We start from the raw sequence: 24,216 nt of genomic DNA, 5'->3' as shown, positions 1-24,216 counted from the left end.
AAGTATTTGCACATTGGAAATACCGTTAAATTCAAAGGAAAGTCAGTCAATACAGCAGCAACATTACCAACAGATATTCAGCAGAACAATGGCTGCAGCAACCAAATAATTCCTCATACTATTGGTCCTACATTTAAGAACTGAACCAACCTGAACTCATCATGGAATCATCAAGGACTGATTGAGCCTCCCTCAGAGTCCGCATCTGATACAACACCGTCAGGTCGCTGTAGTGATGCAGCTGCAACCTGTAGGGGCGTCACAATGTTATTCCGCCAGAAATATAGTATAGAGCCGTTGATTCCCAAAGTGTGGGCCGCGGCCCCCTGGTGGGCCATGGTGGTACTGCAGATGGGCCATGAGAGGTCATTAAAAATATGATTCATTTTAGCAAATATTATTTTAAAATTATTTTTATTGTGAAATATTTATTGCAGGGCGGCACGGTGGTCTAGTGGTTAGCACGCAGACCTCATAGCTAGGAGACCTGGGTTCAATTCCACCCTCGGCCATCTCTGTGTGGAGTTTGCATGTTCTCCCTGTGCATGCGTGGGTTTTCTCCGGGTACTCCGGTTTCCTCCCACATTCCAAAAATTAGACAATTAGCGACTCCAAATTGTCCATAAGTATGAATGTGAGTCTGAATGGTTGTTTGTCTATATGTGCCCTGTGATTGGCTGGTGACCAGTCTAGGGTGTACCCCGCGTCTCGCCGGAAGACAGCTGGGATAGGCTCCAGCACCCCTGTGACCCTTGTGAGGAAAAAGCGGTAGAAAATGAATGAATGAATGAATATTTATTGCACAATTTAAAAAAATATTTATAAGCCTAAGTAATAACCTATTGAGTGTTATTGACCTGTCACAAGGTCAATAACTCTCTCTGGTCATCATGCCAGTTTTGAATGCAGTTATGAAAAGTATGATAATTAATTTTGTCTTGTGTGTACACCACAGATTAAATGTTTTGGCTTCCTTTATGCCCCTGCTTTCATTTTCAATACTGAATAATAATAATAATAATATTTACTAATATAATATAATAATAATAATAAATAATAATAATAATAAATATTATTATTAATAATAATAGTAATAATAATAATTAGTATATTATTATTATTATTATTATATATAAATATTATTATTATTATTAATAATAGTAATAACAATAATAATTATTATATTATATTAGTAATTATTATTATTATTATTATTATTATTATTATTATTATTATTATTATTATTATTATTATTATTATTATTATTATTATTATTATTATTATTATTATTATTATTATTATTATTATAAAGTGCTCTGAGAATGCAGCATTTCGTCTATGTACTGTTTATAGGACAAAGCTGGGCCGCAGATGTTTTTTAGATTTTCAAGTGGGCCCTGAGTTGGTAAAGTTTGGGAAGTTTGGGAAGTGTTAGCTGCTTCAAACGCATCATGGTGAATTGTCTGACTGAGCTTCCAGGCTACTACTCCTACTACTTTAAGGACAGCTGCTTGGCTCGGTTATATGCAGCAGCCAATCAGCATCCATTGTTATTTGAAGGAGTGATTTGTGCTCGAGGCTTGACGGTGTGTCTTAATGTTGCACTGGGAAGCAACACGTGCGGTATGTTTGGTGTGGAGAACAGCATTGTCAAGAAGGTCTATTGCATTGTAGGACATTAGCATGTCAGTGTCGACCTGTAGCTGAACCTACACATAACCCCATCATAGCCAAAAACAGCTGAACACACTCTAGTAACACTCGAGAGCGAAATAAACGAAGATGAGTCAGAGATATTTATGGTCATCCCCAAAGGCCTCTCTCCCTCTCCCTCTTTCTTTTCTTGCTGTCTCTCCCTCTCCTCCTCTTTCTGTTTACTAATCCATGTGCTGATGAGCACATTTATTGCTCATTAGCTGACAAGGCACGGCCATCAGATGCCATTATATTGAACATGTGCTACAATGAAGCTTTACACAGTCCTTTCTGATAGTGTCAGCATTATTACAGTTCACATGGATATTTGTGTAAGCCAGGGGTGTCCAATGTGTGACCCGTGAGCCATTTTCAACACGCGGCTCATTGTTGTCCGCTAAGAAAACTAGCATGTTCAACAAAACACACTACTCAACAATGCTTGAATCCCCTGTAATGTGTTCTCAGTGGATGCCTTAAATGCAAGCGTGCCGCAGGGCTGGTTTTCCCAACAGTTTACTGCACATTATGACCAGCACTTAGACCACAATAAGTCAAACGGATGTCTTTGTTACTGACGCAAAATGCTGAGTACAGCTCGGGGCTTTTGTGTGCATGACACAGCTGTGCCTATAGAACACTGACAATGCAGTACACATGCAGTACACACAGTACACATGTTGCTCCTAGATTTACAAAATACACTCCATGCCCACTCTCCCGTACTTCCCGAACCCCACTTTCTAATTTAGTGTGTATAGGAGATGACAATAAATGAATAAACCCTTAGGAGTGCTGGTTAGGAACTACTGGTAGATCATCAGGGACTGATTGGAGACCCCTGATTTACTATGGATGAACTCAAAGAGTGCTAACTTAGGTTCAAAAGCTATTATTAGCAACTCCAGATATGGTGGAGCTTGTCATTTGCATGTAAGACGCTCCCTGTATGCACACTATATAATGCTACACAAACAACCGCTGACCTACAGGAAATAAACACATTTGGGACACTGATGTGAGAGTGGTATGCCCACTCTCCCAAGTACTTCCGGAACCCCACTTTCTAATTTAGTGTGTATAGGAGATGACAATAAATGAATAAAGCCTTAGGAGTGCTGGTTAGGAACTACTGGTAGATCACCAGCTACTGGTTGGAGACCCCTGATTTACTATGGATGAACTCAAAGAGTGTTAACTTAGGTTCAAAAGCTATTATTAGCAACTCCAGATATGGTGAGGCTTGTCATTTGCATGTAAGACGCTCCCTGTATGCACACTATATAATGCTACACAAACAACCGCTGACCTACCGGAAATAAACACACTTGGGACACTGATGTGAGAGTGGTATGCCCACTCTCCCAAGTACTTCCAGAACCCCACTTTCTAATTTAGTGTGTATAGGAGATGACAAATGAATAAAGCCTTAGGAGAGCTGGTTAGGAACTACTGGTAGATCACCAGCTACTGGTTGGAGACCCCTAATTTACTATGGACGAACTCAAAGAGTGCTAACTTAGGTTCAAAGGCTATAATTAGCAACTCCAGATATGGTTGAGCTTGTCATTTGCATGTATGCAGGTAAGACGCTCCCTGTATGCACACTCTATAATGCTACACAAACAACCGCTGACCTACAGGAAATAAACACACTTAGGACACTGATGAATTACTTACAGCTACTTACTAGCTAAGTAGTAGCTAGGGTAAGAAGACCTGAGGAGATCCCCGTCTGATGCTGTGGTCAGTTGTAGGGGCACCCCAGGGCACCGTCCTGTCTCCATTCCTGTTCATTCCTGTTCATTTCCAGTACAGGGACAGAGCTCATTCTTTAACAGACTCCTGCAGTTCCCTTCCCACTGTAAATGCTACATTCATGGACTACACGTACACTAGCACGTCTTCCTCAGCATTTGGAGTACAAACCATAGATACTTTATTCATTTCCAGAAATCATAATGAAGTCATGATAAACCATGCAGGTCAGACATAGAAATGCAATTTCTCTGGAAAAGATGACAAACTATGTTGACATGTTTATGTATCTTTGTGTGTTTGCAGGAGACAGTGGAGTATGCCTTCCTCATCATTTTCACAATCGAGACCTTTCTGAAGATTATCGCTTACGGTTTGGTGATGCATCAGAATGCCTACGTGAGAAACGGATGGAACATGCTGGATTTCGTCATCGTGGTCATCGGGTGAGCGTCGGGCTTTATTTACCTGTGTCCTTACGGCATCATGTGCTGACTCAACAATGTGAGGATTTGCACTTTAGCAGTTGGAGCTTACAGCCAGAGAGGCTGCATGTGTGAAAGTTAAAGACGCTTAAGCCTCTGCTCCCAGTGGCCAAGTGCTAATAGAGACCCTCACACGCCCACAACGTATGACCCAGAAAAGACAGAGAGAATACATCAGAGATGGAATGAGTCACCATCCCTCCATATACTCCCTCCCATCTCTCCCTTCCATGTACTCCATTTGGCTCGCTGTCTCCCATTCTGCGTTGTTCATCTTCCTTTCCCCACAAATGTAGGCTTTGTCCTCACCGGGCCGACACGACGCCCACTTTTACTTTGCCGTCTTCATCTTTCCCCTGCATCCATCTTGCCTTGTGACCAGCTGTCCTCCAGTGTGCACAGTCCAGTGGGTAGCTGGGTCACATCCTGTCTGTGTGCCGCGTGCCGGCTTGATGTGGCGTGCACTCTCATGCGAAGATGTACGCTTTGCCGCCAAGTGTGCCCACTCATTGGTTGCAGTGACACAGGGAAAATGGCGCAGCCTGTTAGAAACATCAGCATGCATATAGTATATATATATATATATATATATATATATATATATATATATATATATGCAAATACATATTTATAGGTTATCACATGGTTTGTCTGGTATCAGGCCAGGTATCATGCCCCCAAGTGTCGGTATCAGCCCGAGACCGAAGGTACTATTTAATCATGAGCTTATTATCAAGTACTATTTAATCAAAAGACCATTTTGTTTCCAGAAAATGTTCAGTTTATTACATGTATTATATCTAAACAGTGTAAACACAATAATTGCAAAAATATTTCAACAATAATATTTTATCAACAGTCTTATCTTATCAATGTCTGACAATTAAAGTTCCATTAATCAAGTTTGGGTTTTTTGGTGACTGGAGAAGCACTAGGAATATTTATAGTATGTGTTCACGCTCGTGCGCTGTTCTCTGATTGGTTGTTTCACGGGTACGATACCAGAGCAGCACGCTCTGAGTGGACAGCTACGGGGGCTGATACTGGACATGGTTAAACTCTATATTTTATCAGTATCACTGCCCTGGGCTTTGACACAGTATCATTTTGGCCTTTTCCCGTATCATTTATGGGCGGTTTCTAGGGTACAGGGCCAATTAATACTGTAGTATGTGATAAATATACATATACATACAGTATACCTCTATCACTCCATTGGATTCAGCTGAGATCGAGTCCGGCTTTCACGCGGCCCTAACAGGGTAAGTGGGATAGAAAATGAAAGTTGCTACGAGTAGCTACTTCCATCATAAAGGTGTCAATATGTGAAGGATGATTTGCTTGGGTGGCTGAGTAACAAAGCAGCCGTCTTAGTGACTCACTGAAACCGGAGAAGTCTGGGCTTCTAAGAGCATCCTTCAGCCCCCAGCAGGCAGCTCCATTCTCCACTTGTAGTCCACAACTTTTCATGTCATGGCTGCACGATGTTCTCTCATGTCTGACTGAGGGTAGGAGCTGCTGATTTCAGCTTTTTTGTACTTTTTTTTTTGCATGATGCGTGCTTCAGTTTCAGACACTGACCTATTGGATGTGAGACTCAAGGCCCACTTTAGACTAGGTAGGGAATCCCAGACTTTCTCTCTTTGTTTACTTTGTCCAGCTCCATTAGTTGATGCCGAGGCGTTCCCAGGCCTGGGATGGCTCAGGTGATGGAGTGGTCATATTCCAACCTTAAGTTGCTTTGATTATATGGAAGTATCCTTGGGAAAGATAGTCAACCCCCGGTTGCTCCTGATGCTGCGTCATCAAAGCGCTTTCAGGGCTGTGGAGGAGGAGCATTTCTACTTCGAGTCCCTACAGCCGCCTGCACCCGCTATGTCGTCCTTGGGGTCACTACCCACAGCTCATGCCTTTTGACTCAGCTCCCTCTTCACCACAACGGACCCATGCACCAATCCACCTGTCCATCTTTCCATGTTCCATCTTCTCAACTCAACATCAACTCCTACACTTGGGACAGGATCTCATCCCTGAGCCTGAAACAGCACTCCACCCTTTTCCAGGAGGGAACCATGAACTCGGACTTGGAGGTCCTGATTCTCATCTCGGCCGCTTCACACTCAGCTGTGAACCGATCCAGTGAGAGTTGCAGGTTATGGCTCCGTGAAGTCAAAACCAGGGACTCAATCCCGCAGCCGACAAAACGGAACCCCTCAACAAACAAAAATTCTCTATCACTGATTACTGGCAATGCAGATCAAGCTATGACACAGTCATACAGGGAACAGACCACTTGAATCAGGTGGTTCGGTAGTATTTCCCACAGGATCCCATGCCTTTTCCAAGTCCACTCATTAAACACTTGGACCAGTTGGACTAAATCCCAAACCCCAAGGCCCACTTAGACTAATGTATCCGATGTCCTCTAGTGTCACAGGAACAAAATCACTACCCCAGTGAAAACCTTTATCTTTATCATCCTAAACATGCAATGATGTACTTTCATGAGCATGGAATTACCAGTTGGTATCCATGAACCATGAATCCATGAAGCGAGCATCGTGGGCTGTTCACCATATGTGCAGTAGTAGTAGGACGCAGGAGTCCGACTGTGTCCTGGTGATGTCAGCATTGTTTGTGGGTAGCTGTTAAAAACACTTCCTTCCATGCTGGCCTCAGCAATCATCCAAGTCATTCTTGTTTAAAGGAATAACAGGAAATAGAAGCTATGATACTTTAATTTTATAATTTTATAAATGCTATATTTTTAACAGAGTTACCATTTTGCCACCAGGTTTTTAACATTAGAGCCCTCTCGACATGAAATAACACCCCTATAGTCACTTTTACACTGCTATTACCAATATAGTAAGCAAACAAAGAATGTAACCTTTGTATACACCTCATTCCGAAAGAAAAGTGCCAATCCGAATGAATATATAATCGGATTCACAGGGATGGAATATTCCTTTCCCCAATCCGATTGAGGTGTCTTTTACCCACTCAATCGGAAAATTGTCAGGGTGCGTTCTTTCAGCGCATGCTCAGCTGTGACGTAACACGCAGACGTCTCTCAGGTTTTGAAAATGGCGGTGAGCAGTCATCATCGGACTATTGCGGAAAGTTAGTTTTTGATACAAACTTTAAAAGAACTGAACGTTAAAAAAAGCATAGCAACTGTCCCAACAACCGTGGGACAACACACTCTCGTCCGCAATCTTTGATGAATCACGTGATGTTGTGTATGTTTTACTGCGCATACCGCATTGAATATTCCGTGTGATTATAGCAGTGCATGTAGACAGGAGATTGGAATATTCCTTTTCATGTATACACTGTTTTCTGGTACGTCATTCAGAAAAACGTGGCTAATGACCTTGATGAATGATAATATTCACAGGTATAATATACTTTCTACCGTGTTACCCATACCATCTACCCACTGTCATACAAGCTGTACACTGACTACTCTCAAGTAGGATTCCAGTTTTGATATGAAAAGTCTTTAGCGCTTATCAGTCCAGTCAGCGTGTGGATGCGAGTCAGTCTGTGAGGCTTTGTGTTCTTCTTACCGGCAGACTCTTCAGTGTGGTCTTGGAGATCCTGACCAAAGATGAGAAGTTAGAAGGTGAAGGAGAGGAGAACCACCCGTCCATGCACGGTCACGGTGGGAAGCCCGGCGGATTTGACGTGAAAGCCCTTCGAGCCTTCCGTGTGCTGCGACCCCTGCGGCTGGTCTCAGGAGTACCCAGTAAGTAGTCCGTTGTGTTGTGTTGTGTTGTGTTGGTTATGTCATTATATCAGCTTTGATGTGGCAAAAGTAACAAAACTCGAAAATTCTGATGCGGTTGAGTTTGACAAGCACATTATTCTATATGTTCATGTTTCTCCTTGCTCAGGTTTACAAGTGGTGTTGAACTCCATCATTAAAGCCATGGTCCCTCTCCTTCATATCGCCCTCCTGGTCTTGTTTGTCATCATCATCTATGCTATTATCGGCCTGGAGCTTTTCATCGGGAAAATGCACGCCACCTGCTATCTTCCTGGCTCAGGTATGTATGAACGTTGTTTTCTTCTGTTAACGTGTACACTGTATGGAATGGTATGAAATGGTTTTTGAATTGTATCATATGGTAATGGCAGGGGTCTCAAACTCAATTTACTTGGGGGCCACTGAGCTAGGGTCTGGCCGAGACTGGGCCGCATCAGGTTTTCCAAAAAAGTAATAAAACAAAAACAAAACAAAAGTAATAAATAAATAAATATAATAATAATAATAAAACGGCAAATAATAAAAACTTAAGAAACCACATATAGTTGGTGGGTAGACAAATATTTTTTTTCAGATTAAAATTAACAAAGCTTTATTAGAGCCCTGTAGACATGACAAACACGACTATAGTCACATTTATACTCTTTTTATTTACAACATATTGCGCAACTGCAGGGTCTTGAGACACATGCTAACTCGCAAACTAGAGAGCTAGCGACCTAAACGGTAGCCTTCAAGTTATTTCCTTTAAAATTAAATAGCCAAAAACTTACCACTTCCACACGGATAGGGAGGATAACTATTAACAGTTATTTAACCTTTAACATGAACATTAATCAAACGTAATAATTTTTTCTGGGTCCATATCAAACTTGCGCGGGCCGCACTAACATTAAACTTTCATATCAAGGCAGGGGCCTCAAACTAGTGTCCTGCGGGCCACATTTGGCCCGCGGGCCGCATGTTTGAGACCCCTGGTAATGGTAATGGTAATGGTTTTATTTCATTTGAACATGCATTACAATTGAGTGCATCACATAATCAGTTCACAGTTCCACATGTCCAAAAGGAGTAGGAAGAAGCAAAGCTTATTAAATCCTACCCCTCCATCTGGTACTTTTACAATCAGTAACTGTTGCATTTGTTCACTTCCTGCTTTCCTAATATAGTTTAAGTTTATTTATTTTTTTTTCGTTGTTTTTTTTCGTTGTGCATTGTCTGAGGTCCTTACTCAATCCATTCCATAGTTTGATTCCACATACTGAAATGCTATGGCTTTTTAACGTAGACCTAGCATATAAGTGATTCCAATTTAGTTCTTGGCTGTTTGAAGATGAACTATATCAGCAAGTTGAAGTATTTGTGATTTTAGAAATAAGGAGTCAGTATGTTCTCTGTAGGCGGCATTATGAATTAAGTGAAGATTGCTTTTATAGTTATTGGCCCATATTTCCACACAATAAGTAAGATATGGTAGAACCAGAGAGCAATAAAGAGTGTGGAGTGATTTCTGATTGAGAACAAATTTTGTTTTGTTCATTATTGAAATATTTCTGGCCATATTTATATTTGTAATATGAGGTTTCCAGCTCATATTTTAATTTATGTAGATGTTAACTGGCCTTATGTGTATTTTATGCACCAAATGTATGCCTTCAATATGATGTTGTTGTATTTATGTTTCACGTCTTATGAAGAAATGCTAGCAGAGGAGGATCCCGCTCCATGTGCGATCTCAGGGCACGGGCGGCAATGCCCCATCAACGGCACCGAGTGCAGAGAAGGCTGGCAAGGCCCCAACGGCGGCATCACCAACTTTGACAACTTCCTGTTTGCCATGCTGACGGTGTTCCAGTGCATCACCATGGAAGGCTGGACGGACGTGCTGTACTGGGTGAGTCCCCCATCCCCGTGTGGCGCCGACCTGCCTCGTTGACTGGCACACGCCTTCAGCCCAAACGTCTGCTCGCATCACACGCGTGGCAGTGTGACATTGTGTTGATGAGGCTGTTGATCGTTTCCCGAGGCAGCCGGTGTGATTGACTGGCTAAATATGATTGACAACTAACCGTGCCGTGTGTGTCCATACTACATACTTTTTGCTGTTTCTTTTTATGAATATCTTACTTCATGATTTCTTCTCTCTTCACTCCTTCTTTCTTACCCCTCCTCTCCTGTTCTGCGTTAACGCACGCTCCTCCAGATGAACGATGCTATGGGCTTTGAGCTTCCATGGGTGTACTTTGTCAGTCTTGTGATCTTCGGCTCCTTTTTTGTTCTTAACCTGGTTTTGGGTGTGTTGAGCGGGTAAGTACTTTCTCCTCGTTGTCGACAGAGGCCCTCCGCTTGAGTGCAGGTTCGGGTGGTCTCTGTCCTTTCTGTTTGTGTCTGTTCATTGGCTGCTTCTGGCTCCCGTAGGTCAACGACGCCATAGGATGGGAAACACCTTGGATTTATTTTGTTAGCCTCATCATACTCGGCTCCTTTTTTGTGCTAAACCTGGTCTTAGGTGTGCTTAGTGGGTAAGAGGCAACAAACGTGTGCAGTGGCATTTTCTTTGCAGTGTTTGCTGTGGGTTGCTCCGTGTTAAAAACATCTTCTAATTGATTCAACTTAGGTGATTTAAGGGTCCCTTATTATGCTAAATGGGCTTTGTCATGATGTTCTCACTGTAATGTGTCCCCCAAACGTGGGAAAAATCTATCCTCCCCTTCGCTAGTGAGACAGGAAACGCTCAAATAAAGTTGCGTGTTGTCATCATCAAGGAAAACATTGTGAACATTACGCTGCCTCCGACTCACCCTTGGCGAGGTGAGCCCCCACTTTGTAAAAAAAAAAAAAAAAAAGAAGGCTTTGCTACACATCTTAAAATAAAACCTCTCCATCAGTCAGCTACAGACTGGTAGGTGTAAATTTAATCATTTTACTTTCCGTTGACGAATATGCTAACCTTTCATAATGTGAATGTGACATCAGCACTGTAGCGCATGTACAGTAGTCATGCTAACGTGTTCTCCGGTCCCACTCCTTAGTGTTACATGCTTGGATGGGATATATGGCGTCCATACAGTGGATGGCGTACACAATAGTGCTAGCTCATTAGCATTAAAGCTACACACAAGCTACAATAGGTCTTACTTAAAGTACTTGGTCTCAGCACATTTCCAATACGCTACTTAATTACCATCTTTGAAAAAAATACTATAATATGGGACCTTTAAAGTTATGGTGTACAAACTGGACTGATGTACTACACTACATGGACAAAAGTATGACAAAGTACTTTGATTGAGTCAATGAGCAACTGAGTCCCTTTTCACTTTGATTTACCAGGGTCTCGACACGGCAGATCACCTCTATTTACCAGGCTTTTGATACAGTAGATTACCTCTATTTACCAGGGTTTCCATACAAGATTACCTTTATTTACCAGTGTTTCCATATGGTAGATCACCTCTATTTACCAGGCTTTCTATATGGTAAATTACCTCTATTTACCAGGGTTTCCATGCGGTAGATCACCTCTATTTACCAGGCTTTCCATACGGTAGATCATCTCTATTTACCAGGCTTTCTATATGGTAAATTACCTCTATTTACCAGGGTTTCCATAGGGTAGATCACCTCTATTTACCAGGGTTTCTATATGGTAGATTACCTCTGTTTACCAGGGCTTGTAAACGGTAGATTACCTCTATTTACCAGGGTTTCCATAGGGTAGATCACCTCTATTTACCAGGGTTTCTATATGGTAGATTACCTCTGTTTACCAGGCCTTGTAAACGGTAGATTACCTCTATTTACCAGGGTTTCCATACGGTAGATCACCTTTATTTACCAGGGTTTCCATAGGGTAGATCACCTCTATACCAGGCTTTCTATATGGTAGATTACCTCTATTTACCAGAGTTTCCATACAGTAGATCACCTCTATACCAGGCTTTCTATACGGTAGATCACCTCTATTTACCAGGCTTTCTATACAGTAGTTTACCTCTATTTACCAGGCTTTCTACACGGTAGATTACCTCTATTTACCAGTTTCCATACAGTACATCACCTCTATACCGGGGTTTCTATACGGTAGTTTACCTCTATTTACCAGGTTTTCTACATGGTATTTTACCTCTATTTACCAGGCTTTCCATACGGTAGATCACCTCTATACCAGGCTTTCTATATGGTAGATCATCTCTATTTACCAGAGCTTGTATACGGTAGATTACCTCTATTTACCAGGGTTTCCATATGGTAGATTACCTCTATTTACCAGGGTTTCTATACGGTAGATCACGTCTATACCAGGCTTTCTATACGGTAGATCACCTGTATTTACCAGGGCTTGTACACGGTACATCACCTCTATTTACATGTGCAGGCATTTTGGCTTTGCCTCATCTTGCAGTGTATGGTGGCAATACGTGGTATTTATTGATAGCTTTATGGCAGGCCTGAAAAGTGTAAAGACTAGTTTGCACTCTGTTTGTATTCCGTTTACTCAGGAATTACACACTCGGCACTCAATTGTGATTGCGGGGACAAAGCGTGTGCAAGTGTTGTCCCAATACTTTTGTCCATGTGATGTATTTCTTCAGTGTCGGCCTCCGAGCCCGCGCTGGCGTCACACTATGACGTCCTTTTCTTGGCAGCTGCAGAGTGAGCGTTTCCTCCTCCTCCCATCGCATTCAAGCCGTCTTAACCTCATCTTATTCCTCGCTTTCCACTTCCTTCTCGCTTGCGCGCTCCACAAGCTAGCAAACCCCAGTTGTCTTTTGAGGATGGACTTCTTAGAGTAGTGAAGGAATTGAGCCAGTAAAGCCAAGTTAACAAAATCATCATCTCTTGTAAGCATCTTGATTGAGCAATCAGCCATCTGTGCATGACATCTTTCCTTTTACGATTCATTTCAAATCTCCTTCACAGCGCCATCTTCTGCACTTGTTGATGTCATCTATAAACGTAGATCTACGCCAATGTTGCTTGACTCTTCAAAGCATCTGTCTCCCTAAATTGCCTCCTCTTTATGATGAGGATGTTGGCACTGCTGCTGGAGGGATCTAAATATAGTACCGGGCTCTCCTTCCAAGGTCTACATCTCCCTCCAGTGGCCGAGGAGGAGAAAAACAGACTTTAAAGCTTGGGATTGCTTGATGGGAGAAATTATGCACAATGTCTTGCTTGGCATCCTCTTAATGACGATGGTTGATTGCTAAAAAAAAAAAAGCTTGTTTCCATTGTGGTGTGCAAATGTGCTTGTTGTGCAGTCCTCCTCATCTAAGGCAACGTTTTGCTCACCGAGGTGCTTCTGTCTATGTACGTCTTTGCATGCTTTGTCTCCTTGTGCTTCCACCTAAACCCAGAGAGTTCTCCAAGGAGAGAGAGAAGGCCAAAGCTCGTGGAGACTTCCAGAAGCTGCGTGAGAAGCAGCAGCTTGAGGAGGACCTGAAGGGGTACCTGGACTGGATCACTCAGGCTGAAGACATCGACCCTGACAACGAGGACGAGGCGGACGAGGAGTGTAAACGCAACCGTAAGCGTATTCTACATTCAGCACTTTCACTTTCACCCTCTAATGCCCAAAGAAATCTCCCCTCTTTTTAATGCATGTCAGCCACGAAAGTGGAGCACATCGCGACCACCGCTGGAGTTCAGCTGAGAAGGGGAAAAAAACCCGAGCAGTAGAGAAAAAAAAAAAGTCTTAATCCAAATCCTCTTTATATAAGCGGCGCATATGAAGCACAAACTCATTCACCTTCAACTTTCTGCTCATTCCCTCGTCAATCATAAACTACCCTTCCATTTAAAGGTCATCCAAAATTCTTCAAAGTGAGGAAGTACAGTAGCTCGCGTTTGTTTGTGTGATTTACATGGCAGCCCCAGGAGCTGCGTCGTCATCCTGCTAGGACGTCTGGCGTCTTGTTGTTTTCTGTGTAAGCATCGCCACAGTTGGACGAAAAACAAAACAGTTGCTCGACAAAAAAAGGTGCCATGGAAGTGCTGGTTGTTACACTCAGGTACTAAGTGGACCTAAACAGTATAGTACAGATATCCCTGCTCAGGAAGTAAATGGACCTAAACAGTATAGTACAGGTATCCCTGCTCAGGTACGAAGTGGACCGAAACAGTATAGTACAGGTATCCCTGCTCAGGTACGAAGTGGACCGAAACAGTATAGTACAGGTATCTCTGCCTGGTACTAAGTTGGCCTAAACAGTATAGTGCAGATTGCTCTGATTGCGTACTAAGTTGGTCTAAACAGTATAGTACAGATATCTCTAATCAGGTACTAAGTGGACCCAAACAGTATAGTACAGGTATCTCTACCAGGTACTAAGTGGACCTAAATACTATAGTACAGGTATCTCTGCCAGGTACTAAGTTGGACTAAACAGTATAGTACAGATATCTCTGCTCAGGTACTAATTGGACCTAAACAGTATAGTACAGGTATCCCTGCTCAGGTACTAAGTGGACCCAAACAGTATAGTACAGGTATCCCTGCTCAGGTACTAAGTGGACCTAAACAGTATAGTACATGTATCTCTGCCAGGTACTAAGTGGACCTAAACAGTATAGTACAGGTATCTGTGCCAAGTACTAAGTTGGCCTAAACAGTATAGTGCAGATATCTTTGATCAGGTACTAAGTGGACCTAAACAGTATAGTACAGATATCGCTTCTCCAGTACTAAGTGGACCCAAACAGTATAGTACAAGTATCTGTGCCGGGTACTAAGTGAACCTAAACAGTATAGTACAGATATTGCTGCTCAGGTACTAAGTGGACCCAAACAGTATAGTACAGGTATCTCTGCCAGGTACTAAGTGGACCTAAACTGTATAGCGCAGAAATCTCTGCTCAGGTACTAAATGGACCTAAATAGTATAGTTTAGATATCTCTGATCAGGTAATAATTGGACCTAAACCGTATAGTACAGGTATCCCTGTTTAGGTACTAAGTGGACCTAAACAGTATAGTACAGATATTTCTGCCAGGTACTAAGTTGGCCTAAATAGTATAGTATAGATATCTCTGCTCAGGTACTAAGTGGACCTACACGCTGGCGCTGAGTCTCGCATAATTCGAACAAGTCAACATTGAAGTTCTTTATTTACAAAGATGTTACGTTCAGTTCAAGGTTGTTGGAAAAATGAACGTCTTCTTTCAAACTCGGTCAAGCACAACACTGCCTCTCCTGTTGGCGCCTCGACAGCGACCCCTTCCCATGATTTCTCCTACCACCTCCTCCTCCACCTTCTACTCCTTGTCATTGTTGGATTCCTTGATATTTTTGGAATACTATTGTTGTCCTGTGCTGCTTGTCTGCTCTTGACCCCATTTTGATAGCAGCCCATTCTCCTCCCCAACCATGTCCTCTGCTGTGCCGTTGTGTCTGAATGCATGGGCTTGCATGCATTGCACATGAAGGAGTGACTCTGGCTGACCTAACTGAGAAGAAGAGAGGAAGGTTTGGGTGGTTCAGCCAGTCGTCCGACACTCATGGTACAGTAAATCCTGTGCTTTTCCCTCCTTCTTTGCTGCTTTTGTGTCACTTCCTGTTTTGTTGGTTGATGCAACTAAAATGGCATGGTTGGAGACGGCCACGGTGTTTATTTTAGGATATGTAGTGAAGCTTTTTATCCAATTGGTGGATGTATACACAGGTGAGGTGCAGTTAATTTCAGACAACAAAAATTCTGTCACTAACAAAGCAAAATATAATATCAGACAGATCTGTGTGTGTGTGTGTGTGTAATGCATCATCACGTCTTCATTATGAATCATGAATGTGTTCACCCCTTGTGTCACAGTTTTTGTTGACCTCCTCCACTAATATACAAAGGGTGTCTCATCACGAGACTGAATAGAAACACATGCTTTGATATCACCGCCCCGGTTCCTTCCTTCCCCGTCCTATTTGGGAGGCGGGGGGCTCACAGCATCAGTGTCGGAAACCAGGCTAAACCCAGATACTCACGCTCCCGCACCTCCAGCACTCAGCACTATCTGCAGGCCTGACAGCTTTGCCTCCACTTGGGAATCAAAGGAAACACATCCACATAAGCTGAGCAACCGTACAAATGTACACACACACACACACAAACACACACACACACACGGCTGCCTCACAAGACACCTCATCCACACTACTGTGAGGCGAGTATTTATCTTCTTCTTACGGCCTGTGTCCTCCAGGACTACTGGTATAGTCATCATAAATTATTTACAGGGTATTAAGGGTGCACAATAACACTGGTCTACAAGCAAAATGCTTCCGCAACAAACGTTTTTTCTTGGTTTAGGTCACGGATAAAAACAAAATAAGTACAGTAAGATACAGTTTTGGGTGAAAATAGGAACTTTATGCAGAAGAAGGGTCATTGATCAGAAGGTAGAGTATGTCTCCAAGCAAGCATTTCTATCTAAAAGCCTATCTGCACATTCCAGTACATTCATTTTCATACGTGTAGAGTTTTCACATCAAATGTTGTGTTTTTATTTGCAGAACTCTCTCTTCGAAGTGGAAAAAATACATGCATGTAGTGACATTTCATGAACGGTAGCAGAAATAGACTTTAGCATTACAAGGCAGATCATTATAAGCAGCTGGTGGCGAACCTCCTGACGTCTGAGCTGCGATAACCAATCGTTAAAAAGCCTCCAATGATAGAGGCGCAAATCAAACGCTCCTTTTTTCTCCTTAATGGCCTGACATAACTTCCTCAGGACTCACATGGAAACATTAAATTTCTGAGGAAGACGGGTATTTAAAAAAAAAAGTATTAAAAAGTATTTAAAAGATAAAAGTAGCTCATTTTCCTCCAGACATAGTGTACATATTGTACTAGAACTAGCTGTCCTACATCATCATCCCAGACATGGTGTACGTACTGTACTAGAACTAGCTGTCCTACATCATCATCCCATATATGTTGTACTAGAACTAGCTGTCCCACATCATCATCCCAGATATATTGTACTAGAACTAGATGTCCTACATCATCATCCCAGATATATTGTACTAGCACTAGAACATACTGTACTAGAACTAGCTGTCCTACATCATCATCCCAGACATAGTGTACGTACTGTACTAGAACTAGCTGTCCTACATCATAATCCCAGACATAGTGTATATATTGTACTAGAACTATCTGTCCTACGTCGTCATCCCAGACATAGTGTACATATTGTATGAAAACTAGCTGTTCTACATCGTCAGACATAGTGTACATACTATACTAGAACTATGTACCTGTCCTACATCATAATCCCAGACATAGTGTACATATTGTACTAGAACTAGCTGTCCTACGTCGTCATCCCAGACATAGTGTATGTACTGTACTAGAGCTAGCTGTCCTACGTCGTCATCCCAGACATAGTGTATGTACTGTACTAGAACTAGCTGTCCTACATCATCCCAGACATAGTGTACGTACTGTACTAGAACTACGTACCTGTCCTACATCATAATCCCAGACATAGTGTACATATTGTACTAGAACTAGCTGTCCTACATCATCGTCCCAGACATAGTGTACATACTGTACTAGAACTAGCTGTCCTACATCATCATCCCAGATATATTGTACTAGAACTAGCTGTCCTACATCATCATCCCAGGCATAGTGTACGTACTGTACTAGAACTACGTACCTGTCCTACATCATCATCCCAGACATAGTGTACATATTGTACTAGAACTAGCTGTCCTACATTCTCATCCCAGACATAGTGTACATATTGTACTAGAACTAGCTGTCCTACATCGTCATCCCAGATATATTGTACTCGAGCTAGCTGTCCTACATCATCATCCCAGACGTAGTGTACATATTGTACTAGAACTAGCTGTCCTACATCATCATCCCAGACGTAGTGTACATATTGTACTAGAACTAGCTGTCCTACATCATAATCGCAGACACAGTGTACTACATATTGTACTAGAACTAGCTGTCCTACATCATAATCGCAGACACAGTGTACTACATATTGTACTAGAACTAGCTGCCCTACATCATAATTGCAGACACAGTGTACTACATATTGTACTAGAACTAGCCTACATCATAATCGCAGACACACTGTACTACATATTGTACTAGAACTAGCTGTCCTACATAATCATCAGCATGATGAGTTTATATTGAACATATCATGGAACAGAAACAGAAAAGAATCTTTCTTTGACTTGTTTCCTGCCTTTTAACGTCCCCTCTTTTAACGTCTACAGCGAGCGCTCCAGCCAGCGAAACAGAGTCTGTCAACACCGAGAACCAAAACGGGGAGGATGAGAAGACGCCATGCTGCGGACCACTGTGGTGAGCATGTGGCGCGAGGCAGCACATTTCTTTCTTTGGAGACGTTGTTGTCATAACACGACCATGGTTAGCCGTGGAAGGGGGAGCCAAAATCCAGATGAAGTATATTGTTTGGGTTAATAGCCAATATGTACACTATGTCAGGGATGTATTTGCACCCTTTACGAGTAGAAGTAAAATTTTCATGTGACTTTGGTGAGCTGACCTTCTCAACTTCTTCTTGCCTTAAAACGGCTCATTTGCACTCTTTTGACCGCTTTACATGAATCTTTAACACCTGTTTAACCTGTCATCTGTGAACCTTCACTCCTTTCTTTCATTCTTTCTTTCTTCTTTTCTTTCTTTCACAGTCAAAAAATTTCCAAGTCAAAGTTCAGGTTAGTATATGTTGGCATGATGAAGGAATGACGCACTCAGCTCTATTATAATGTCTTTTCATTATATATTTTTATTATAATGTCTTTTTATTCTACTGTATTTGTATTACATTGTCTTTTGATGAGGGTGGGACAGCGGTCTAGTGGTTAGCGCGCAGACCTCACAGCTAGGAGACAAGGGTTCAATTCCACCCTCGGCCATCTCTGTGTGGAGTTTGCATGTTCTCCCCGTGCATGCGTGGGTTTTCTCCGGGTACTCCGGTTTCCTCCCACATTCCAAAAACATGCTAGGTTAATTAGCGACTTGTCCATAATTGTCCATAGGTATGAATGTGAGTGTGAATGGTTGTTTGTCTATATGTGCCCTGTGATTGGCTGGCGACCAGTCCAGGGTGTACCCCGCCTCTCGCCCGAAGACCCGAAGCTGGGATAGGCTCCAGCACCCCCGCGACCTCGGTAGAAAACGAATGAATGAATGAATGTCTTTTGATGTCCAGCATGTCTTGCTACAAGGTGTCCTAAATTGGTCCCTCGCTACATCACCGTTGCAGCACCACATTTTTCAAACATTCATTCATAAATGATGGCAGTTTTGTGGTTGATTATGCCTTATTCGTAGGAAAATATGCATATTAAGCAAATTCTGTTCCTTCTTGTCCAAACATTCGAATGCCCAGAAAAGAACAAGAGACTGCTAACATGTTAGCATGTCTTACTTTCACTGGTTACAGTATATCTGCAGTACTGTATTGGGTAATAGGAGTGTAAATGTGACTATAGGGCTGTTATTTCATGTCTGGAGGGCTCTAATGTTCAAAAGTCATACACATGCACATAAAAAGGAGGGGCATGCAGTTGTAACGCAGACCTCTCTACTCCCCGCAGTCGGCGCTGGCGCCGCTGGAACAGGTTCTGCCGCAGGAAGTGCCGGTTGGCTGTCAAATCGGTGCCTTTCTACTGGCTGGTCATCATCTTGGTTTTCCTCAACACGCTCACCATATCGTCAGAGCACTATAACCAACCCTTGTGGCTGACGCAAGTGCAGGGTATGCACAACATGGCCGTGCATCTGCACGTTGCAGCTTCATGTCTGCTTTGGTGCTTCCAGATGTGGCCAACAAGGTGCTGTTAGCGCTGTTCACGTGCGAGATGTTGGTGAAGATGTACAGCCTGGGCCTGCAGGCCTACTTTGTGTCGCTCTTCAACCGCTTTGACTGCTTTGTGGTGTGTGGAGGAATCACAGAGACCATCCTGGTGGAGCTGGAGATCATGTCGCCCCTCGGCATCTCCGTGTTCCGCTGCGTTCGCCTGCTGAGAATTTTCAAGGTCACACGGTAAAAACCCCAACATCAGCCCATCCATTTAGTAGCTACTGTTTTCATATTATGTTCATATGATGTTTTAGTTGGATGAATCGGACCCCAAAGCAGACACACAAAAATAGTTTATCGTCAAAAAGAGTAAAACTGAGTGGAAAAATGGTCAAGAAATACACAAAACAAAGTACTACAAATAGCCAAAGTCAGGAGTCACAAAGTACTCCCAAGTACAGATACCAATGTTGGCCAAAAAGTCAACCAAACCACAAACAGCAACACAAATCAACCAAATTTTGGTGGTAGGTGTATTGGAAACCATCTGTAGATGAAGGTGAGTCCAAGCATGGCTCCGTCTAGACACGCCCCTTTTTGAAGCTTACTTTGCACTGAACAGGAAGTCAACTTTTAATGCTGTGTAACTAACTCCATAATCAGAATCAGCCTTTACTATGATTTACATACATATGAATGTGAGTGTGAATGGTTGTTTGTCTATATGTGCCCTGTGATTGGCTGTCCACCAGTCCCAGGGTGTACCCCGCCTCTCGCCCTAAGACAGCTGGGATAGGCTCCAGCATCCCCCGCGACCCTCATGAGGAAAAGCGGTAGAAAATGAGTGAATGAATGAATAAAGACAAATGAGATTTTACCCCCCATAAAACGGGGGGTAGACAGGACAGGATGACTGGCCGATGGAGGGGTAGAGGAAAGGAAACAACAGGAGGAGGGGGGGAGGAAAAAAAAGGACACTTACAACATCAACACAGGACTTGCACCAGGGGAGAGGGGAGAGGAGCTGATCCCAGTGCTGATCTTGCCCAAGCACGATACCACGATACAAAGTTGCATCGTTTCATTTTTGCTGGAAGATGTTCAATAGTTCTTTTACTTTGTCACCCATATCCTGTCTTCTTTGTCGTCTTGTCATTTTTTTTCCCCCCACCAGTCACTGGCAATCGCTCAGCAACCTGGTGGCTTCCCTCCTCAACTCCATGAAGTCCATCGCTTCCCTTCTGCTGCTGCTCTTCCTCTTCATCATCATCTTCTCCCTGCTGGGCATGCAGGTCTTTGGCGGAAAGTTCAACTTTGACGAGACCCAAACCAAGAGGAGCACCTTTGACAACTTCCCCCAAGCCCTGCTCACCGTCTTTCAGGTACAGACAGCCGTGATTCCCAAGCGCCGTGAGGCCAATCAGGTCACGTCATTGATCCCGTTAGGCCAGGGGTCTCAAACTTAATTTACCTGGGGGCCACCGGAGCTAGGGTCTGGGTGAGACTGGGCCGCATCAGGTTTTCCAAAAAAAAAACAAAAACGCATTAATTAAAAACAGAAAAATGAATAAACTTTGCTTTGGTTCCGATTTTCTACAAGAAAAGCTCTGATAAAACATTCCACTGTTCTCAAATATCTTAATTTTTATTTTTCTACACAAAATAAGATGAAAAATAAATAAACAAATCAACAATAAAGAAAATCAATCAATCAGTAATAAATAAATATAATAATAATAAAAATGGCAAATAATAAAAACTTAAGAAACCACATATAGTTGGTGGGTAGACAAATTATTTTTTTCAGATTAAAATGAACAAAGCATTATTAGAGCCCTGTAGACATGACAAAACACGACTATAGTCACATTTATACTCTTTTTATTTACAACATATTGCGCAACTGCAGGGTCTTGAGACACATGCTAACTCGCAAACTAGAGAGCTAGCGACCTAAACGGTAGCCTTCAAGTTATTTCCTTTAAACTTAAATAGCCAAAAACTTACCACTTCCACACGGATAGGGAGGATAACTATTAACAGTTATTTAACCTTTAACATGAACATTAATCAAACGTAAAAAAAATTTCTGGGTACATGATACCATACAGCATCCATATCAAACTAACATTAAACTTTCATATCAAGGCGGGGGCCTCAAACTAGTGTCCTGTGGGCCCGCGGGCCGCGTGTTTGAGACCCCTGCGTTAGGCGATGGCTGCTCTACGTGTTACTTGTGTTGGGCAATGTACTCGTTGAGAAATGAGCATGCGGTTAAAGAGAACTAGCTCGCTGCTTTCCAATGTCGACATAATGGGAGCATTTATGGCGGACAGTATTCATGCAAAGGATTGATTGATTCCAAGTCTGTAAAATAGTCAAAGAATACACCACACTCACTCAGATCTTGACCGGAGAAGACTGGAACGCTGTGATGTACGACGGGATCATGGCGTACGGAGGGCCTTCATCTTCGGGGATGATCGTGTGCTTTTACTTCATCATCCTCTTCATCTGCGGAAACTGTATCCTCACACATTCAGCGTAGTTCATGTGGATTTACGTGACCGTTGCTCCAAACAGGAAGTGTCTCCTTTACTGACGACTGTGCTCAGATATCCTCCTGAATGTCTTCTTGGCTATCGCTGTGGACAACTTGGCAGATGCGGAGTCCCTCAACACGGATGAAGGAGACAAGAAAGGGTAAAGCAGGGTTTTGGGGAAGACCCGGGACACTTTGGAGAGACTATGTCTCTCAGGTGGCTTCGGGATCTGGGCTTCCCTACTTTGGAGGCGGCCTCCATGACCTCAGCTCGGATGGGAAACGCCCCTAAATAGCTTGATAGTTGTGTATTTGCATTGCATGTGCCTCATGAAGATGTCTGTATTTGTTCCAGGGACAAGAAGGATGAGAAAGATGAGAAGGTATGTTCTTGTCATTCCAACATGGTTTGGGAATTCCAAGTTAAAGCACAAGTTGAAGCAGTTTCCACATCCATCCAGGACGAAGAGGAGGACAACGACAACACTGCAGAAGAAGAAGAAGAACCGGAAGTGCCATCAGGACCTCGGCCGGCCATCTCCGACTTGGTAAAGAAGGAGAAGATCACGCCGATCCCAGAGGGAAGTGCCTTCTTCATCTTCAGCAACACCAACCCGTAGGAAGTCACATGAAGTCCGACACGAGAACGAGGAGATACCCCGCCGCTCAGCTTTGTTGTGTGTGTGTACTGCAGGGTTCGCGTCTTTTGCCACAAGCTCATCAATCACCACATCTTCACCAACCTCATCCTGGTCTTCATCATGCTCAGCTCCGTCTCACTAGCTGCAGAGGATCCCATCCGGAACTTCTCCGCTCGCAATATTGTAAGTCTGGCACTCACTTCCACACAAACTGCTCTATTTTAGGACATGAATATAGTACACAGAAAATGGTATACAGTATACTTCCAGTACATACATAGTACTACATAGCAGGACTTTTCAAAGTGTGGTACAGTCAGCGTATACTCTCCTCATCCACAAGCAAATTTGGTGGAATTTTCTCCTCACTCCAGACTCTGTTTGCTCTCCCGGCATGGGAACTATGTTATTTTTTCTTTATTTTTCTGAAGCCGCTGCACCTCTGCACTTGGAAAACCCCTGCTGTGGAGTAACTCCAGCCGTTTAAGCGCTCACACTTCCTGAATTCCTGAATTTGTACAGTGGATCCCCGCACATTCACCAGTCACCGACTCCCGCTCCGGAATTCCTGTGCATACGTTTAAAAAGGCCACCATTTTACATAGTTATGCCTTTATGAAGACAGCTGGGATAGGCTCCAGCACCCCCCTGCGACCCTCGTGAGGATAAGTGGTAGAAAATGAATGAATGATTGCTTCACTTTTTTTGCCTAGCAACCGTCCTTCAATGCACCATAGATCAAAACAGACTTCCAAACATCCCGAGAGGAGCACTTTAAGCATTATGAGGAGTGTAGTTCTTTTAGAGGTAAATTAGCCACATCATTCTTTAATCTGCAAAGTATGTGAAAAGAGTCAACTTCAAGCTAGCAGGAGGGTTTTTTTATGCTAGTCTCAGTGTAACTCCCTCGGACAGCTACTAGTTCTTGTCTTTTACTGATGGATTTATTACAAAACCAACGTGAGAACTAAAAGGGTACAAAAGATACAAAATACAATAAATTACACGTCATATAATACAAATAGGCGGCACGGCGGTCAAGTGGTTAGCGCGCAGACCTCACAGCTAGGAGACCAGGGTTCAATTCCACCCTCGGCCATCTCTGTGTGGAATTTGCATGTTCTCCCTGTGCATGCGTGGGTTTTCTCCAGGTACTCCGGTTTCCTCCCACATTCCAAAAACATGCTAGGTTAATTAGCCACTCCAAATTGCCCATAGGTATGAATGTGAGTGTGAATGGTTGTTTGTCTATATGTGCCCTGTGATTGGCTGGCGACCAGTCCAGGGTGTACCCCGCCTCTCGCCCGAAGACAGCTGGGATAGGCTCCAGCACCCCTGCGACCCTCGTGAGGAAAAAGCGGTAGAAAATGAATGAATAATACAAATATACAATAACTAAGACTAATAACTAATAAGACTAATAAGGCTAATAACTAAACTAAGACACTAAGAGACTGAAAAGAAAACAATACAAAACACATATACTGTACCTTAATGGCTGCACACGTGCCTTAGGAGGGAATTAG

General features: G+C 42.9%; 1 protein-coding gene across 34 annotated transcripts in view; it reads left to right on the top strand.

The window, feature by feature from the left end:
* The window catches only part of cacna1da (calcium channel, voltage-dependent, L type, alpha 1D subunit, a), a 68,165-nt gene that overhangs the window by 8,924 nt on the left and 35,025 nt on the right, over positions 1-24,216 (top strand). For 11 of the 34 annotated variants that reach the window (XM_058046086.1, XM_058046089.1, XM_058046083.1 and 8 more), the window contains exons 4-20: positions 3,760-3,899; positions 7,517-7,689; positions 7,838-7,990; positions 9,408-9,604; positions 9,914-10,017; positions 13,071-13,240; positions 15,140-15,214; positions 17,952-18,039; positions 18,390-18,416; positions 19,302-19,462; positions 19,525-19,750; positions 20,682-20,889; positions 21,912-22,032; positions 22,123-22,210; positions 22,405-22,432; positions 22,511-22,665; positions 22,744-22,873. In XM_058046086.1, coding sequence (XP_057902069.1) covers positions 3,760-3,899; positions 7,517-7,689; positions 7,838-7,990; positions 9,408-9,604; positions 9,914-10,017; positions 13,071-13,240; positions 15,140-15,214; positions 17,952-18,039; positions 18,390-18,416; positions 19,302-19,462; positions 19,525-19,750; positions 20,682-20,889; positions 21,912-22,032; positions 22,123-22,210; positions 22,405-22,432; positions 22,511-22,665; positions 22,744-22,873 — 2,244 coding nt within the window. Of the gene's footprint in view, positions 1-3,759; positions 3,900-7,516; positions 7,690-7,837; positions 7,991-9,407; positions 9,605-9,913; positions 10,018-13,070; positions 13,241-15,139; positions 15,215-17,951; positions 18,040-18,389; positions 18,417-19,301; positions 19,463-19,524; positions 19,751-20,681; positions 20,890-21,911; positions 22,033-22,122; positions 22,211-22,404; positions 22,666-22,743; positions 22,874-24,216 lie in introns of all 34 variants that reach the window. The other 23 variants (XM_058046097.1, XM_058046078.1, XM_058046077.1 and 20 more) reach the window with 5 other exon arrangements.

The sequence above is a fragment of the Doryrhamphus excisus genome, chromosome 1, assembly GCF_030265055.1.
Source record: "Doryrhamphus excisus isolate RoL2022-K1 chromosome 1, RoL_Dexc_1.0, whole genome shotgun sequence".
In the NCBI taxonomy this organism is placed as follows: domain Eukaryota; kingdom Metazoa; phylum Chordata; class Actinopteri; order Syngnathiformes; family Syngnathidae; genus Doryrhamphus; species Doryrhamphus excisus.
The sequence above is the reverse complement of the archived record's forward strand: the minus strand, read 5'-3'. Positions and strand labels throughout refer to the sequence as shown.